The sequence below is a fragment of the Anabrus simplex genome, chromosome 7, assembly GCF_040414725.1.
Source record: "Anabrus simplex isolate iqAnaSimp1 chromosome 7, ASM4041472v1, whole genome shotgun sequence".
Taxonomy (NCBI): domain Eukaryota; kingdom Metazoa; phylum Arthropoda; class Insecta; order Orthoptera; family Tettigoniidae; genus Anabrus; species Anabrus simplex.
Window position 1 is genome coordinate 160,372,637 of NC_090271.1, and position 21,128 is coordinate 160,393,764.

The 21,128-nt window shown below is 40.7% G+C and overlaps 1 protein-coding gene across 1 annotated transcript in view; it reads left to right on the plus strand.

Annotated features, from left to right (window-relative positions):
• The first annotated feature begins 7,432 nt into the window (after positions 1-7,432).
• LOC136877402 (4-hydroxybutyrate coenzyme A transferase) overlaps positions 7,433-21,128 on the plus strand; it is a 231,767-nt gene continuing 218,071 nt past the window's right edge. The window contains exon 1 of the mRNA XM_067151409.2: positions 7,433-7,885. Coding sequence (XP_067007510.1) covers positions 7,684-7,885 — 202 coding nt within the window. The 5' untranslated portion in view covers positions 7,433-7,683. The remainder of the gene's footprint in view (positions 7,886-21,128) is intronic.

Here is a 21,128-nt window from a genome sequence, read left to right on the forward strand (position 1 = left end):
AAGCATAATCCAGTCTCAGATCCTAAATATATATAGCCACTTTTACACGATAAACCTCAACAAGCAAGTTTGAAAATAAGTTGACAAGCTATATATTTCAACACTTGTATGAGACTGGCTATTCCAGTCAATCCAACTGCACTGCCTGCATAATCTGACTTCAAGTTTGCCTAAGCACATAGTTAAAACATTTCCTCATATTCAAAGATTCCAGATATTCCAGCATGATATCGTCTGTGATAAGGGACTCTCCCAACAGTTTGTATTTTAAAATTGTTTTGAATGTTTCACATAGTCAAAATTGAAAAAGTTACTTTAACTTTTATTATGATATCAGATTTTCACAACAAATTCTATTCTGTAGCTATTCTGGGCCCTTGTGGTCCGCTGTATTTACAGTTAAACAAATACATTATTTTTTCTCTTTAGAAAGAAATATTAGTGGTAATAATGTGATTTTTGTAAGTTGGAGGACACTATGCCAGTTTATTTATTTATTTCAGCAGAATTCAGTCACAAAGTCTCCCCTGACTATGTTAGAGGAAGTAATTTTCACCTCTTGGTTAGGTTAAGCTCAGCCCTGCATGGCACATCATCGTAAGTTAAACGTTAACCACATTCTACAGTATAGGCCTAGTCGAAACATTTCCTCATATTCAAGTTCATTAACAAGAAATATGGATTTACAGTTTTTGTAGTGGCCTTTAGTGAAATAATATCCGGAGATGTGCTGCTCTCAAGGTGTGTAGTGACCATGGGTGACAAACACACAACGGAACTCCATTCATTCTGCTAACAGAACAATGCACATGTTGTTCAGTATAATGTCTTAACATCCAATCACTTTAAGGTATACGTAAAGTTAACGGAAAATAATATTTGATATAATTTATTATTATTACCTGTTCAGCTGCCACAACTGGAAGATACTCATCCACTACAACTTTCACAGTCTCGGCATTTCCTACAACAGTACACAAAAATGTGTTTAACATTTATTATCTGATTTATATTAACACTAGCGGATGTACCTGTGTCTCGCTACGGAATTCTACATTGTATACAGAATTCTAAATCAGGTAGTGTACACGTTGTGAGCAAGATTGTATTAAATAGCATAGCTATTAACGTTGCTCTAGAAACGCGACGAGGAAGACGCCAAACGTCTCTTCTCATACGAAAACTGATTTAGAGAACTTTCATTGTAACGGTAGGCCCGTTTGCCTACCATCAGTCACAATCAAGTTGGGGAGTTTTCATTATAATGGCGGACACTCAATCTGCACCTGCCTTTTTACATCCTTAGAAAGATTGTCTTAGTAGTTTTCCCAACTGAAATGAGCATAGGTCATTACAATGAAGTCAGTAGGAATGGCACGATGCTTTCGTATGAAATACTCGATCAAATGATAAAACACGCATTTTCTCACTTTTAGCGAACAGTACTACGCTTCCGATCTAGCAATCGACAGTTCCAGAGGTGGAATGACCAAGCCGCAGACAGCCGTCATACGTGAACACTCTTCGTCTTTTTTCGGCAGGGGGTTCGAATAGTGGGGAGTCCAAGGGCAAAACTTATGCCCTTTTACTAATATTATGTTTCCTGGGAGTACCCGATGAATCGGAAAATCTCAATCACTACACTGGCGGCGGAAAGAACTATCTGACTTGAAGGCAAATTCTTCCTTTAACCCAGAGGAGAAACCCCCTCTTCACTACTAATTTGGAATAAAATGAATGTAAAATTTAATAAAAGTGAAGAGGATGAAGCTTTTCTTAAAATCGGCTCTTTTTGGGATTGAATTTTGAATTATTTAGCGAACTGCGGTGCTACAATTTGGAATATACCTAAATTGTTCTACTACTACTACTACTACTACTACTACTTCGTGAGCCTCTGCCTCAAATGTGGACACTGCTCATTCAAACAGCGCGCCAGAGTAGGGATCGAATAACTGGAATACTATGATGAACCAGTGTGTTACGTACCAGCAATATCAGGAAATGAATGAACCAGAGGAATGGAATGCTAAAGAAGAAAGTGTTCTAACTCCCCAGCTATCTCCCACTAATATTCAGTCAGGCTGTTATACTCGGTATGCAGCAGTAATCCCATCTATCCGAGTTGATTGGCAGCGTAAGAGACAAAGAACATCACAACAAATAATGGTCAATACACGGGGGTGAAGTGAGGTACGACAAAACTGAAACAGTCCGTATTTCAGGGCCATGCCACTTGGAAGCGCTGCAAGGGGAAGAGTCGCGTCGTGATTGGCTGGCTTGGCCTCGTGGTCTATGCTCGTAATCAGTCATAAATTGGAAAATGGCGAGTGAGTTCTGTAAGGCTTAATACTATAGAAGAAGTTGCGAAGAAGGAGGAGTCTGTTAATTTTTTCGGATACGATTAATGCCCAAGTTTTGCTATATGTTTGAGTTCTGTAGTTTTGCAGTTTCATTGTAAGTTACGTTTAGTCAGAACATAAACCCCTGAGATGTTAATTTCTGCCGAAAAATGCTAAGCACAGCGAAGGTAAATTATGGAAATGTACTTGTAAATACTGTATTAAAATAATACTTTTTCATTCCTTCCATTTCATTTCTTTCAGTTTTGAAACTTTCTTTTCAAATGCCATGTTCTTTATTTCAGAGAGGTAACACCTTGAGGTTAAAGTACTCCTGCAAGTTTCCAGCATGTACAAGTGGCTATTATGTCGATATGATTGGCAACCTCAACATCAAGAATAAGTATTTTTATACATTTCCTAAGGGAACAAAGAAGGATGGTCTGAAGTAGTGGAAGCACGTGCGTCGTGTGAGTGATCGTGTAAATTGTTCTAGTTTTATGTTTGTGAAGACCATTTTCTTGTGAAGGACTTTATTAATTACCGGTACACTCGGCGCCGATTAAATTTTGATGTTGTTCAATCAATCAATCAATCAATCAATCAATCAATCAATCAATCAATCAATCAATCAATCAATCAATCAATCAATCAATCAATCAATCAATCAATCAATCAATCAATCAATCAATCAACGATTGATCTGCGTTTAGGGTGGTTGCCCAGGTGGCAGATTACCTATCAGGTGTTTACCTCATATTTACATTTATTTATAATTATTTACCTAGCTTTTACATAAATATTTTCAACGAACTTGGGAATTTACCGAACATTTCCCTTGATCATTTATTCCAATCCCTTACTCCACGTCCTATAAATTAATATATGCCCCAATCTCTCCTCTTGAATTCCAACTTTATCTTCATATTAAGCATCTGGAAATTATCCCCTATAATCCCTGTAATTTGGACATGCCTGTGTCAAGTAATAGCATTGCAGAAAATAGAAATATAGGCCCTAAATGAAGTTTCAGTAATTTCACAAACAGGATTCGTAATCTAGATCTTTCAGTATTAAGTGATGTTGAAGAGATGGAGATTGAAGAAAACACACAAACTGGTACCGACGAATGTGAGTATCATTTTTGGCCAGTAAATCATTTATCAGTACTCAGTTACAGAATGCTAACAAAGCACCATCTGGTATGTGGTGAAATGAGGGTAAGGTTATGGCACTTTCAATTTATAAACGTGGGCCCTCGCTTGTATCGATATTTGGCTACTTAATAATCTTCCCTCTGTCAGGCCTTTGAAATTTTTACCATCTCAAATACTTTATGACAGTGGTCTTAATCCATCCATAGCTGATGTGCTGAAATTAGAGGTTCTAAAATGTCTGATATTGACAAATACTGTGCCCTCCTATTGAATGAAATGTCTCTAGAAAAGGGGTTATATTATGAGTTTAATGAACAACGTATATGTGGGTATGAAGATCTTGGTCTTTTAGGACGGCCACCTGCTCTAGCAAATCATGCATCAGTTTTCATGTTAAGAGGTATTAACAGAACTTGGAATCAAATACTGTAATTACCTATTATTTAATCACAAATTCAGTACCAGCAAATAATGTATCCTTGCAACAGCTGATTGTATTTGTTGTAAGTAATGGTTGAAAGTTGTTTGCACAATTTGTGACCATGGCTCGACAAATCAGAAAGCATTGTCAAGGTAATTTAGATACACTCAGTCCATTCCATTTTCTTGTGAATAGTGAACCAATTTTTGTCATATATGATGTTCGCCATCTTCTGAAAACTAACAGAAGTACCTTAATTGAAAATAAGGTTCAGGTTAATTATCACAGGGTGGTAAAATGTAAGTACATTCAATATTCAATGTAGACCAAGAGAAAAGATTTGAAACTTTGCCCAAACTGAAAAAACAACATTTCAACTTCCAGGATAGCTATGTAAGAATGAAAGTAAAAGTTGCTGCTGCACATTTAAGCCATACTGTGGCAGCTGTAATTGAAACATACGGTATGTAGCTACTCAGAGTGATGCCCTCAGAAGCTATATAGGCCTACATAGCAGGATTTGTGGAAGGAAGTGACAACCTTCTGGATTATTTGAACAGTTGTAACAAGAATATCCATGAGAGTAAGATGTATAGATGTGCCCTTTCAGGAAATTCTCAACACATTGAGTTTTGGAACATTATTCTGAAAAAAATAGGTACCTGGAAAATAAGAGACCTTAAAACTGGTAGAGATAAGACATGCACATTCAGTTTCATTGATGGGTTGCAGATTACTGTAAGACCTGTTATGTTTTGTGGAATAGGTAGAAGAAAGTAGGATTCAGGTACGAAAGCTCTAAGTCAGGACCCATTAGATCATGTATTATGTTGCATATGTCAGCATGGCATTTCCAACACAAATCCTACATGTTTTCAGTTTGTAATGCCTTTAAAAACCTGTATTGGAAATAATATGTGAGAGTGATAATTGTTTCCCCTTAGCAATTTATGTCAGTTTTTAGAAGTGCTGATGATGACAACCCAGGAGTACGTAAAGGCCGGTCCCCACTGATTACATGTTACAATTGACATTATATTGTGATTATGTCTTCCAATTGACTTTGCATGTTAACTCAGAATGTTGAGGTTAACACTTTTAACATGTTGGCGTGTTTTCCGCTCCAAGTGAAAAACCTGTCAAATCAAGTCGTTGTTCTTGAGATGTCGGCACAGCTTCGGCAACTTCCGTGCTGTTTCCATGCCAACAGATAGCCTAAATGACGCAAACGACGTACTTATCGACTAACAGGTATTTTTTCGGTTGGGTTTTTTGCTTTTCGTAAGGGTAACCTGCCCTCGTACGACGAAAATGAAAATATTAATGTGGTATATTTACTTGAAGAGTTGTTTTTTTACCGTGGTACACACAAGTTCTTAGCATTGTGGCAACTGCGAACTTTCACACACACTATATTTAAATTCGCAACACATTATTTTCCACAAAAAAGGGTTATACGGTAACAACTAAATGAATAAATTCCACGAGAAGTATTACGTCTCTTTAAGTTATATAACTCACCATGTGAAGAGATCATACCTAACCTAAACTATAAGGTCTCATTATCTCAATAATATTGTGTAAGTAAAGGCCAGCCCCGTGGTGTAGGGGTAGCGTGCCTGCCTCTTACCAGGGTGCCCCGGGCTCGATTCCAGGCCAGGTCAAGGATTTTTTACCTAGACCTGAGGGCTCTTTCGAGGTCCACTCAGCCTGCGTGATTAGAATTGAGGAGGTGTCTGACGGTGAGATGGCGGCCCCGGTCTAGAAAGCCAAGAATAACGGCCGAGAGGATTCGTCGGGCTGACCGCACGACACATCGCAATCTGCAGGCCTTCGGGCTGGGAAGCGGTTGCTTGGTAGGCCAAGGCCCTTCAAGGGCTGTAGTGCCATGGGGTTTGGTTTGGTTTGTGTAATTAAATCTAGGTGTGATAAATTTAAGGAACATGCAATATACTTAAATATATATTTCTGTCTTTTAGCATTCACAGTTATCCAAAGAATGCCCCCCAATCTTTCTGAATTAGATTCACAAGTACAGTTTATAACATTCACCAAATACAGTAGAGACAATGCGCGACACTGAGCGAAATATCGAGGGACAGATATTGGAGCTCTCTCTAGCGAATAGACCTGAAAACTACTGATTCTGTCATAAGAGCACGTGTATTTGAGTGTGAAGTTTTTGGTGTTATGTATGCGTTTTCAGTTAGTTGACATAATAAAATAGTAGCGTGTGTCATTCCTTGATATCTCCTCTCAACATGAGGGGAAAGGTATGTGCTGTGTTTGGCTGCAGTAACTATGAAGTAGAGAAGAATGCGCGGTCGTTCTTCAGACTCCCTCGTGACAAGAAAATGTAAGTAATATTGTGTTTGCATAGATATTCTTCCAGTGACAGAGATTTTTATAGTACTTCATAATCTTCCGACCTGCTCGACCCATATTTTAACTGGCTTAAAATGTAATACGCATATTTTATTGTATAGTGCAGCAGTTAACCTTCAATACCGATGTGTTGTTGTAGGTGTGATCTGTGAGTTTTGAAATGTCACAGAAGTGATTTGGATACGGTGTACAAGAAAGAAGGGACGTTACGTTTATATACAAATTATACGATCTGTTCAGATAATTTCCAGGCCAGCGACTTTAAAAATCCTCGGCTATACAGCCAAGGGTATGTTACATTTTTACTCTAATTGTACGTAAATATTCCTCAAAGCATCACTATCGATAACATTTTCATACTTTTCTTTCTTTTATCCCTCTTCTCAGATTAAAGCCGGGATTTTATAGATTTTCTTTTTGTTAGTAGGCTTCTTGTGAAGAGGAAAATTGTCCAGCTATTAAATGTTAATTCATTGCATCGTGTGTGTAAGGAATGTGCCGATATTTTTATTGACAAGTGTCTTAATGTGGTGATACAATGTTTTTAAATGAGAAAAAAAGACAAATTGAACCTTAAGAGTTCAGGCAGGAATGCTAAAGCTAAAAAAGTAATGCATAAATGAAAGATCAAGCCATTTCACAGCAGTCCATTTCACATCTTGTTTATATGCCTAATTTCAGTCTTTGAATAATAACCTTTTTAAATAATTCTTCATTTATTTATCCAGAATTGCTTTAGCAACTTCGATGTTAATATCTCAATGACACTTTCTTTCTAGACGTAATTTATTTATCCATTTCCGTATATACATTTCCATTGATATTTGAATTTAGCGCAATTTTTCAGGTCAAGTCACTAGGAGCGCCACCGTCGAATTATCTGCCATTTTAGCAAGGCTAAATCCGTAAGTGTCGCGTATTGTCTCTACTGTATTTGCATTCACTTAGCTCGCCTCAATTGATCAGCTAATAGGCTTGGCGCGCTTTCTATAGTACGGCCTGTATATTACGAAGGCAGTGCTTTATAAGTAGCGCAGCCAGGGATTCGGTCGGCCGTGCTATTTAGCTGTTGATTCTGATATTCCCCGCTTGTCGCCACTATCTCAGCTGGCGAGCAGGAACTTCGCTTGAAGTCAGTAGCAGCCAGCCCCTTGTAGCCAGATACGTATTCCGTGGTTTGCAGTAGGCCTGCAGCTCGCGTGTTTATATTCTTAGTCTTCGGTTAGCAACGGGGAGGCGAGAACGAACTGTACCAGTGTAGGCTGTGGACTGTTTGAAAATTGCCGACGTGTGTTTTTAAAAGTGAAATATCTTTTTGTTGCTCCGTGTTTTGCTTTTGTATAGCTGTATCCGAACGAAAGAAAGTACAATTTTTAAAATGGCTGGCGCTGTTCAAAGAATATCTGCAGTGTCATCGATATTTACCGGTTCGTTAAGTAGAAGTGCTGCTGTCGCCGTCACTTCTCGAGTGAATAATCCGCGAACGTATTATACGTATACTCCGGAACCTTCACAACCGCTAAACCGCGAACCAAAATGGGTAAACGAAACCTGCGAAGCTGTCCAATGTATCAAATCTGGTGAGTTAACTCTGTATAAACCTACATGTTTTGTCCTATTTTGTGTTGATGGCATCTTAATGAAAACGAAATAGTTCTGTGCTATCGTAATAAAGTGCTTGTTTCTCGATCCTTATGTTCGTAAGATCTACACGGGAGAAACATAACCTTGGACTGTTGATGACATTTCTACATATTTTTGTCACATATACTGACACAGTTGTATACTGAAAGTATTACGGATACAATTCTTTAGCTCATATTCCACTCTGGGAACAATTCCAGGACATAAAAGTTAGTACGGTACGCCTAATCACACAGACGTAAATGATGTTTCAACGCACGCCCATTTTAATGACCTGTGTGTGTTCGTATCTAAACAACTAACTGATCTGTCAACCTGTAATTCTTTTAGTAGTACCTTCGGCAGACTCCAGGTTTACTTAATTAAAAGTTTATTGGAGCTGAAGGTTGAGTTCATATATCCTCTTCCTATCATCTTGATATGTATTCTCTCTAGTTCGACTCCTCGATTTACATGAAATTTAAACCAGGAACAAAGCTTATTTGTATGTTTGTTTGTTTGTTTGTTTGTTTGTTTGGTATTCAGCCCGAAGGTTGGTTTGATCCTCAACAGCTGTCATAGCCTAGGCGTCACTGAAGAGGCATACTAGGGAAATGAGGAGTGAGGTAGTTTCCCGTTGCATTCCTCACCGAGTCAGAAGTTGCTATTACATATCAGTCCGCCAAGACCACCGACCGACCCTGTGAACGATATTTTCACAACATTCATAACAGGGATTGGCTACATAAGGAATGGTGTTACTAGCATCGCTTGTACCGTGGTCACTTTCATATTGTCAAGTCAACGATGAGACAGAGACAGGTCAATGAAAGTAACATATTTATTCTAGCCCAAACTAGAAGACATAGTGGTACACTCGCTAGCAAAGGCTCAAAGCTAATTTATTACATATTTTATGTTATTGCACAAATTTAAAAGTAGGTAGTGATATTTGAGTAGTCGCGGGCAGTTGTGTCAGATTCTTAAATAAAGCAAGATAAGCACAAATTTGTTGTAAGCTTGCTTCATTGTTCTTTTTCAAGTGGTGAATTAAATAATCAGTACCACTACTGAGAATATTTGTTTTCACTTGGTAGAAAGTTCTCCAATACATTAATCCATTTACCTTTGAAAATGGAGTGTTGAAGTCTGTTTGTACATAATTTAATCATCAGTAGGCCTAAGTAACTTATCGTCGGCTCCGCGGTCTGGGGGTAGCGTACCTGTCTCTCACCCGGAGGCCCCGGGTTCGATCCTCGGTCAGGTTAGGGATGACCACGGAAATCCTGCTCGACTGATAGCCTATAGAAAAAATAATGGGATATACGAATTACGTCATATTAAAGAGGGCAGCTAATGATATATAGGAATGGTTGTATCGGTTAGGTGTAGCCTTTAGATCATGATGAAGTAGCTGTTGTTAATTATTTTAATCTGTGGGAACTAATAAACTGATCCTTTATTATCAAGCGAATTGGCCGTGCGGTTAGTGGGTTCGAACGCCACTGTTGGCAGCCCTGAAAAGGGTTTTCCATGGTTTCCCATTTTCACACCAGGCAAATCCTGGGGACCTTCAGGCCACGGCCGCTTCCTTCTCACTCCTAGCCCTTTTCTGTATCCCATGGCTGCCATAAGACCTATATGTGTCGGAGCGACGTAAACCATCTTGTGTGATCCTTTATGGTGATTTGTAGCTATTGTTATATTTATAGTGTTCAAATTGAAATCCAACTGTTGTTACTCTCCGAATCGAGACCTTTGATTCAAATGAGAGACCAGCTATTAGTGGGTTGGTTGCAGGGCTGATTGACCCAGACGGTTAAGGCGCTGGCTTTCTGAGTCCAAGTTGGCAGGTTCGATCGTGGCTCAGTCCGGTGATACTTGAAGGTGCTCAGATCTCAGCCCCGTCTACACGTAAAAGAACTACCGAGGGACAAATTTCCGACCCCTCAGCGTCTCTGAAAACCGTAAACGTTGTTAGTGGGACGTAAGACCAATATTATTATTCCTTATGCAGCCAGTCCCTGCTATGAATGGTGTGAAAATGATGCTCATAGGGTTTGTTGGTGCAAGCATTTCAGTAGGCTTGGCAGACTGATATGTAATAGCAACTTCTGGCTCTGTGAGGAAAGCAATGGGAAATACCTCACTCATAATTTCCGCAGTATGCCTCTTCAGTGATGCCTAGGCCATCTATGACAGCTGATGGCGGAGCTGTTGAAGGTCCAACCAGCCTTAGGGCTGAGGACTGAGCATACACACATTATTATTATTGTTAGTGGGTCGATCCTGGAATATGGCGGCTGTCTTGAAAGTGAGAGTAGTTTCCTTCATACTTCACGAAGTAGACTGAACGTTTCTTCATGATTGATAATTCAGTTTAAAGGGCATCCATATCAAGATAACTATGGAACCAAAGGCAGTGGGAAAGTGAAGGACTCCCTAGGACTATTACTGTATATGTCGTTAAAAAGCAAGATTTATGCACGGAATATTGGGCCTAGTAAGATGTGCCTACATCCGGGAGATAGTGGGTTCGAATCCCACTGTCGGCAGCCCTGAAGATGGTTTTGCGTGGTTTACCATTTTCACACCAAGCAAATGCTGGGGCTGTACCCTAATTAAGGTCACGGCCGCTTCCTTCCAACTCCTAGGCTTTTCCTATCCCATCGTCGCCATAAGACCTATCTGGGTCGGTGCGACGTAAAGCAAAATAGCAACAACAACAACAACAAAAAAGTAAGATGTGCCTACAGTACCGGTATAGCACATGTTATTTAAGCATTGGTAAAAGTCAACTGAGATCGAATGATTACCAGAAAAGTTTTCAACCTGCAAGTCTTGGAAAGAGGAATAAAAAAATATGTCCAAGGATACTTACGTCAGTCATACAAATACGCATACTTCCAGCCACCTTCCTGTCCCAAAAATTATAACAATAGACAGCTGACATCTTGCAAGTGTGCTGGCTATCCGCACACGTGTGGGATGATGGTGGTAGTTGTAGTAGATTGTAATTTAGGTTTAGGAGAGGAGTAGTGGCGTATTTTCTTTATTACCTATAAACCGATGGTATGTACTATGGTTGGGCAATAAAGATATGTATGTATGTAATAGACCGCTGACGGTAATCCCCTCTCTCGTAACGTTATTCGCTGCCTGTTAAGAAATTTCAGCTGTCATGCGGCACTATTCAGAATCGTAATACCTATCAGGAAAGCGGCCGTCAGGTACAGGATCATTAAGAGGTGTATTTTTTCAGTAACGCAAGGCCTATATCACCAGACCAGAACGATTTTTAGCACCCTGCTGTTCTCCATGCAAGAACTGTTGTTGAGTTAACTAATTTCGAAACGGTGTTGCCGATAACACTGTGCTACTTGCAACCAATCTCCATGATCCACAGGAACTATTTAATGCTGTCACTGAAGCCAGCAGCGTCATGGGCTTGAGGCTTAATGCAAAGAAGACCAAGTGGATGGTTATAAGGAGGAAAGAAAATGGCATTCGAGGTAATCTCACAGCAGCAAAGGACCAGATCGCAAGAGTGGCAACATTTAAATACCTGGGATGTCACATCAGTGATGACTGGGACCTTGCTCATGAGATCCGATGCAGAATTGAGCAAGCCAGAACTTCTTTTCAGAGACTTTAAGAACACTTTTGACAAGCCGTGACCTTTCCATTACACTGCGGACACGACTACTCCGGTGCTACGTTTTCAGCATTCTGTTATCCGGCATTGAGGCATGGACACTAACTGAGATAGTGTGCAAGATTTTGCAATCATTTGAAATGTGGATGTACGGAAGGATGGTGAAGATACCTTGGACAGCTAAAATGACCATTATAGAAGTTTTGCACCGTATAAACAAAGAACCAGAATTTCTCACTACCATGAAGAGAAGGAAGCTAGAATATTTTGGTCATATGATGCGGAACGGTAAATACCACCTTCTGCAAGTAATACTCCAAGGGAAAATTAATGGAAAACGTGGTCCGGGGAGAAGTAGGACATCGTGGCTCGGCAATTTGAGCCATGGTTTGGGTTGACAAAGCTTACTCTGTTCAGAACATTTACGACCAAACAATAGATCATGCTACTGATCGCCTACGTTCTGCGAGGATATGGCACTATAGCGTGGCTGCATTAGCACTATTAGGCTGTAGTAGCATTTTCTGGTCCAATGAAGGAACTACCTCATTCCTCGTCTTTTCTAGAACACTTCATTTTCGCACCACCATCGGTTTTTGCGGTTTGCCTATAACTGTATGACATTTTTTGTTGGTTGTGTTCGATGACCCTACCAGCCTTTGGGCTAACAATCTAGCAGACGGATGCTGAGGTTTTGACATGTAGTGCGTTTGTTCTGTGCGTTCTCTTTCCTTTAATTAATGAGATTGGTGGAAAAGGGTTCTATATACAGAAAACTCCCGATTATCCTGGTGCTGATTATTCGTACACCTCCAAGGTTTATTGTATTGTTACTTTATTTTATCACGGCATTTTGAACACACGTGAACTGAGCGCTTGAAATTCTTAGATTATGTTGAACAGGGAAATTTTAATTAGTGATTTTGTTGCACGTTGAAACATCTCGAAAGCAAAGGAACACTACTGATTATTTTTCGCCAAACGACAAAAAATGACGTTTTGTACACTTTTTGTACTACCTCAAGTGCTTTACCAATAATAGACGTATTTTTTATGTTGGCCTCTTTATTGATAAAAGTGGTCATTGAATGTGTTAATTGTTTGACATTATTGCATTTTAAAACAGTGAGCAATTTTGTTACTTTCATTGATCGTCTCTGCCTTATCCTTGACTCTGACAATATGAAAGTGACTGAGGTATGAGCGATGCTAGTAATGTCATTCCTTCTGCAGCCAGACCCTGCTATGAATGGTGTGAAAATGTTGCTGCATTTCAGTGGACCTGGCAGACTGATATGTGATAGCAGCTTCTGGCTCGGTGAGGAAAGCAACGGGAAATTATCTTACTCCTCACCTAGTACGCCTCTTCAGTGATGCCTAGGCCATCTATGACAGCTGATGGCAGAGCTGTTGAGGATCCAACCAACCTTAGGGCTGAAGACTGAACATACATTGTATGTTCTGTATTATTATAAGTTTCGTAGTTCATTAAATTCTCAATGTATTATCCGTGTTTTCAGTCATCCACGACCGGGCTGAGTGGCTCAGACGGTTTAGGCGCTGGCCTTCTGACTTAGCAGGTTCTATCGTGACTCATTGGGTGGTATTTGAAGCTATTCAGATACGTCAGCCTCGTGTCGGTAGATTTACTCGCACGTAAAAGAACTCTCGCGAGTCTAAATTCCGGTACCTCGGTGTCTCCGAAAACCGTAAAGTAGTAGTTAGTGGGACGTAAAGCAAATATTATCAGTTATCCATGCGAATTTGTCCGATGATTAGCCCGGATAACCGAGAGTTTCCTGTAACTTATATACATGAAGTCGAGTACTGTAAACAGTCCAGTTATTCAAGATGAGGTAACGAACATTACGTGTGCAACGTAACTATATCAAAGCGCCATGTCTCATAGCCTTAGTGTCTGTCACCTTCCGATATCTTATTTTGTGAGTTTGAACTTCAGACCTAGTGAGACAGGATTCTATGTACAAAGTCGAGTAAGGTGAACAGTACAGTTATTTAAGATGAGGTAACGAACATTGCGTGTGGAATGTAACTATACCAAGCCGGGTTGAGTGACTCAGATGGTTGAGGTGCTGGCCTTCTGAACCCATCTTGCAGGTTCGATCCTGGCTCAGTCCGGTGGTATTTGAAGGTGCTCAAATACGTCAGCCTCGTGTCGGTAGATTTACTGGCACGCAAAATAACTCTTGGGGGACTAAATTCCGGCACCTCCGAAAACCGTAAAAGTAGTGGGACGTAAAGCCAAAAACATTATTATTATTATTATTATTATTATTATTATTATTATTATTATTAACTATACCAAAGCGCCATTGCTTCATAGCCTGTTGCTGTTTTTTGAGGGATGCCGTATTTTTGCATCTCTCTTTTGATGTAGGCCAGAGAAAACGTAGCTTTCACCGAAGTCTGTCTTATTTTTGGCTGTGAAGTATGGAAGCTGCTGGTCCGTGATTTAACTGCACACTATAACCTTAGCTGACATAACCTTACCGGTCAAAATTCTAAGCTGAAATATTTCGCATAGCGATTTTGCCAGGCGCAACGACGATATCCTGGAAGGAAGCTGAAACGCTCGCGAATGACCGTGGACAGATCTCCTAGAACTCATTTCATTTCGTCCCTGTACATTGTACATGCAGGAGAATTACTATAAAAACATATTCCGAAAATGATGATTCGAAACATGAAAAAAAAAAAAAAAAAACCGTTGGCATCGCTTTCTATGAGTAAATATCACCACCACCATCTAGGCAGCCTGTCGGCCAATTTCGATATTCCAGTTGTGATGCTACAGTGGTGGAAAAAAATATTGCATCACCTTCCAAATTTTATATTTTCATTACGGTATATTTCTTGAATACTTCCTTCAGCTTATCCCCGTTATTTCTGGGATCGCTGGAGCCACCCAGGCTCATTTTGGTTTTGGCCGGGGATTGAAAGCCGGATGCCATTTCTGACGCCACGTAATTTCTAAGATTAATATCTCAATCCAAGATGGACCGGGATTCGAACCTAACCAGCAAAGTTTGTTTGATTTCTTCCTTTTCATACTTGGAATGAATGAAGGCATTGCCTTTTAGGGATTTTATTTCGTTCATTCTACCAATTTCTAAAAATAATAAAAAAATAATACAGCAGTTTTACACTCACTGAAAAGAAAATGGTGTTTGAGTCTGACAGTAAACGTCTTTTTTTCCTTTTTTCTTTAGTGTTGTTAGAAACACACACAATATTAATAATTCAACATTATATAATATTATAGTTTTCAGTTCTGCAAGTAACCAGCTACCTCATATGATTGTGCTGTTATCATTAATACTTAACGAGTCCTCCATGGGCATTAATCAGTGCTTGTCATCGTTCAGACATTGAGAGTACCGTATAAATTTGTAATATATTCCTGACTCAATTCGTGAAGCCAAACGTGCACTCTGTTTATTCCTTCTTTCTTGCAATTTCATTCCCCATAATCTTCCTTGGCCAGTCTTAACTCTTGCACTCTGTGTTGTCCAAGGAAGTATTTTACCTAAAATGATTAAATAGGTGTTAATTGATTATAATTGCATCAGCGCAACTTCCACTTCATACAAAATGCAAATATTAATCATAGAACTTGTCTGTAGAGTTCTGTGACAAGGAACAATCATCTTGAAAGAAATGTAGATCGAACATACATACATACATACATACATACATACATACATACATACATACATACATTACATTATCATTATAGACTGTTATGCCTTTCAGCGTTCAGTCTGCAAGCCTCTGAGAATTTACTAAACGTCGCCACAATCCTCGATTTGCAACTAGTGTTGTGGCCTCATTTAGTTCTATACCTCTTATCTTTAAATCGTTAGAAACTGAGTCTAACCATCGTCGTCTTGGTCTCCCTCTACTTCTCTTACCCTCCATAGCAGAGTTATTTATTCTCCTAGGTAACCTATCCTCCTCCATTCGTCTCACATGACCCCACCACCGAAACCGGTTTATGCGCACAGCTTCATCCATCGAGTTCATTCCTAAATTAGCCTTTACCGGGCGAGTTGGCCGTGCGCGTAGAGGCGTGCGGCTGTGAGCTTGCATCCGGGAGATAGTAGGTTCGAATCCGACTATCGGCAGCCCTGAAGATGGTTTTCCGTGATTTCCCATTTTCACACCAGGCAAATGCTGGGGCTGTACCTTAATTAAGGCCACGGTCGCTTCCTTTCAACTCCTAGGCCTTTCCTATCCCATCGTCGCCGTAAGACCTATCTGTGTCGGTGCGACGTAAAGCAACTAGCAAAAAAAATAAGCCTTTATCTCATCATTCCGAGTACCCTCCTGCCATTGTTCCCACCTGTTTGTACCAGAAATCATTCTTGCTACTTTAATGTCTGTTACTTCTAACGTATGAATAATATATCCTGAGTCCACCCAGCTTTCGCTCCCGTAAAGCAAAGTTGGTCTGAAAACAGACCGATGTAAAGATAGTTTCGTCTGGGAGCTGACTTCCTTCTTACAGAATACTGCTGATCGCAACTGCGAGCTCACTGTATTAGCTTTACTACACCTTGATTCAATCTCACTTACTATATTACCATCTTAGGAGAACACACAACCTAAATACTTGAAATTATCTACCTGTTCTAGCTTTGTATCACCAATCTGACATTCAATTCTGTTGAATTTCTTACCTACTGATATCAATTTAGTCTTCGAGCGGTTAATTTTCATACGATACTCATTGCACCTATTTTCAAGTTCCAAGATATTAGACTGCAGGCTTTCGGCACAATCTGCCATTAAGACCAAGTCGTCAGCATAGGCCAAACTGCTTACTACATTTCCACCTAACTGAATCCCTCCCTGCCATTTTATACCTTTCAGCAGATGATCCATGTAAACTACGAACAGCCTTTCATTTTTTTCTCTCTGATTAGTGTTATAAAAGAGGATGGTTGCCTAGTTATACTTCCTCTTAGAACAATAATCACCACCACCTGACTAATATATAATCAATCTGATATCGTGCATTATCTCCAGTTGCTCATAAAATGAGTGACTCATAAAATCATAAACCTTATTCTTGAAAGGAATAAGTAGAGGAGAGTAGGGAATAAAGAAATGTGCAAAGAAATTAGAAATCAGATCACAAGAAAGTGTTACGAATCGGGGAGAACTGGATGCAGGAAACACGTGAGATTATTGAAAAGGACATGTTCAGACGACATGTGGAAAAGGCATATTTCAATATCAGGATCCTACAACGCAAACCCAAAATCAAACGCTCCTTAGTCAATGATAAAATGAGAAACCTCCCGTTTTAACACCGAAGAAATTTGTCATTGTTGGAAAGAATTCTTCATTGAAGACCTATACGAAGGAAATTATGTAATACAACCAGCTACATTGAAAAAGAACATGGGATAGACTAATGTAGAAAGGGTCCCTTAGTCACACCGTCCGAGTTTAATGCAGCACAACACATTCTCCAGGAAAAGAAAGCACCCGGTTCAGATAACATACCGGCATAACTTCTTAAACAGTCGGGTGACGATATGAAACGTTGCCTTTTTCAGCTTGTATCGGATTGCTATGAGAATGGTATAGTTCCTCCTTATTTATTTCAATAAAAGCAGAACTGTTGTAATACCAAAAAAATAAAAATGCTACATACTGTTCAGGTTATTGAACTATCACTTTCCTGTCTCATGCTTCAAAAACACTGCTCAACATCATCAAGAATAGAATTAAAGGAAAGTTAGAACAGTATATCTATAATGACCAGTATGGTTTTCAATCAGGGAGGGGTACTAGGGAAGCAATTCTGGAACTTCATTTCAATCTGGAGAGAAGACTTGAGGAATATAGGACGTGACCATCATCGACTTAGAGAAAGTTTTTGACCAAGTCCACTGGAAACAGCTTTTTCCTTACCGTAAAAAAAGCAGGAATTTTTGGAAGGATAGACACACATACTAAATTTATACAGAATGCAGAATATTGATTTTGAAATCAATTGGACCAAGAGAATTGCCAAAATAAGAATAGGAGTTAGGCAAGGATATCCACTCTCTCCTTATCTGTTCGATATGTTCATCGAAGACGCTATCACAGTCATGAAAGTGAAAACAGATGGGATCAAAATTAATCGTGAACAAGTACATTCTATAAGATTTGCTGATGAAAAAAATGAAATGTCGTATGGCTTTTAGTGCCGGGATAACCCACGACTGGTTCGGCTCGCCAGGTGCAGGTCTTTCTATTTGTAGGCGACTTGCGCGTCGTGATGAGGATGAAATGATGCTGAAGACAACACATACACCCAGTCCCCGTGCCATTGGATTAACCAATTAAGGTTAAAATCCACGACCCGGCCGGGAATCGAACCCGGGATCCTCTGAACCGAAGGCCAGTACGCTGACCGTTCAGCCAACGAGTCGGACTGCTGATGATATTGCCGTACTGGCAGAAACAGGCGAAAGTACGCAGAGAATGATAAACATACTAGCAGAAACTTTAGACCAATGGAGCCTCAAAATTAATGCGCAAATGGAACCTCAAAATTAATGCAAGGAAAACAACCAATCTTCGGGCTGAGCAGTCACCATTAAAGTATATATAATCGATAAAAAGGGATATGTATAACAAAATCACGGAAATGGGGGCGTATCCCCTGCCTGTCGCAAGAGGTGACTAAAAAGGGCCCTTAGCTGCTCTTAACTTGGGAGCACGGGTTGGCGACCATGGGACCCTCAGATGAGTCCTGGCATAGCTTCCACTTACTTGTGCCAGGCTCCTCGCTTTCATCTATCCTACCCGACCTCCCATGGTCAACTCTTGTTCTTTTCTGACCCCGACGGTATTAGAGCACTCGAGGCCTAGGGAGTCTTTCATTTTCACACCCTTCGTGGCCCTTGCCTTTCTTCGTCCGTTACTTCATTTTTCGAAGTGACGGATCGCTACCTTTTTCTTTTTTTCTCTTTGTCTACCCCCTGTGGGTGGGGGATGCAGACGAAGAATACACCCACGATATCCCCTGTCTGTTGTAAGAGGAGACTAAAAGGGGAAACCAAGGGATGATTGCATCAGAACCATGAAACTGGTTGTGATTAGTACCATCATGCGGGGAACACCAAGGGGTCGCCTTTACTTGCGAGTACACTCTGTTAGGTACTCAATAGTTTTGTGATTCGTAGCAGGAGCAGGGTTCACTGTGGGTTTCCAGTACCTGTGATTATTACCACTAAATGTGGAACATCACGGTCTTACGTTGCCTGTGATTAGTACCATTAAGTGAAAAACACCACGAGTTTGGGGGTTGCCTGTAGTTAGTAACACAATGTGAGCTACACCGTGAGTCTTCGTTGCCTATGATTAGTACCCACTATATGCGGAACACCACGGGAATACCGGCGCCTGTGATTAGTGCACCTAGGTGAGGAACACTATGGGTTTGGGTTGCCTATGAGATTCGCCATTATGTGACATACACCAGAGGTCTGCGTTACCTGTACGACGTACAATGCTTGTGAGTAGTACCATAATGTTTGGAACACCGTGAGTTTATGCTACCTTTGATTAGTACTGCAACCTGAGAAATACCATGGTTCTCCTTTACTAGCGATAAGTGCCATTATGAGGGACCGTTGACATGGATATTGAACTCCTTTAGACAACAAGCATCGTCGATTCAGGATTTTGCTTTGTCTCTTGGTCCGTAATATTGTTGCTGGTCAGGTGAGGCATTGCGCGTCGGATCCAGTGATTGTTTTAAATTCATATTCATTCCTTCATTCATCATCACCACGTTTTGAATTCTGGTCAGTGGATGAATTTTGTACTTTTAAATTATCATTGCATTTCGTCTCATTTCGTACCATTAGGGGCCGATGACCTAGATGTTAGCCCCCTCTAGACAACAAGCATAATTATCATCATATACATTTTTTGATACTGCCCGTACGTAACACACTGGTTCATCATAGCATTCCAGCTATTCAACCTCTACTCTGAGGCACGGATTAAAATGAGCCGTGTGCACATTTAATGGGATAATAGCAGAGGCGATTGCAGAGTGGGTTTCGGCTGGTCAGATGGCTCTGCACTGCGACTGACCAACCGAGCAGAGGAGGGGTGGCCTTGGCTCTGCCGTGGCTCTACGCCTCTTGCATTCGGGAGACGGAGAGGGGCTGGTCCCCACCGTCGGCTGTCCTGAGAATTGTTTTCTCTGGTTTTCCATTCTCCTGACTAAGGCGAATGCCTGGACAGTTCCTAGTATAGGCCACAGCCGCCACCCCTCCCACCTTCTCCACACATCTCCTTCTCCCTGGCCTGAGAGACGGCGTCACCGTCTTCAGGGGAGGAATGAAAACATTTTAGTAGTTGTAGAGGAGTGTTCGCGGCTGTCTGCGGCCTGGTCATTCCAGCACTGGAACTTTGGGCTGTTAGATCGGCAGCGTAGTACTGTTCGTTAAAAGTGAGAAAACGGTTTCTATTTGATCGAGTATTTTATATGATAATATTGCTTTTAATCGCTACATTCTTATTGATTTCATTGTAATGAGCTATGTTGACTTCAGTTGGGAAAGCAGTCTTTCTCAGAATTCCGTAGCGAAGCACGGGTACATCAGCTAGTAAATAATAAATTAGTAAGATAATGGTGATCGAACGAAGTCGGGCTCCTTGGCTGATTATCAAAGCAGTGGCTAGATCGGGGATTTAAACTGCATTCGGTTAATTCCTTTAGCATGTATTAACTCAACATTTATCATTGTATGAAGAGGCCTGGAAGACTCCTGCGGTGGAGTGCGGTAGGATGAATGGTCGTAAAGCTGATATGGGTACATCGTGCTCTTCTCTCTCGGATGTGGCTGTAGTTTGTAGATCCGAAACTGTAACCTGCAGTCTAGGGCAATGATGACTCAGAGCGACCGAGAAACAACCGAGTGAGTTGGCCGTGTGGTTGGGGTATCGCAGCTGTGAGCTTGCATTCGGGAGATAGTGGGTTCGAACCCCACTGTCGGCAGCCTTGAAGATGGTTTTCAATTTTCATAATTAGGCAAATGCCGGGGCTGTACTTTAATTATGACCACTCGTAGCCCTTTCCTGTTCGCCATAAGACCTATCTGTGTCGGTGTGACGTAAAGCAAATTGTAAAAAGACGTCAGAACAGCAGGACCGTTCTCTGGCCAAATGGACAAAATGGTCCCACCGTCATACTGCAAGAACAGTTGGCATCGGAGCTCATCATCCACTGGAACAGTTGTATCGAGGCAACACAGCGTACAGAAGACATAGGCCGAGATACCTTTATTGTCGAGGACTTAATGTTTGTGTACCTCTGACGCGTGAGTACAGACGACGTCTGGAGTGGAGCCGCCAACATGTCAACTGGACAGACGAACAGTGGGCTTCTCTTTACGGGTGAGTCCAAGTTCGGTCTCGAGAGTGACTTGTGAACATTTCGCATTTGAGAACCAGGAACACGATTTCGGGTCTCCAGCATTGTGGAAATAAACCAATGTGGAGGTAGATGT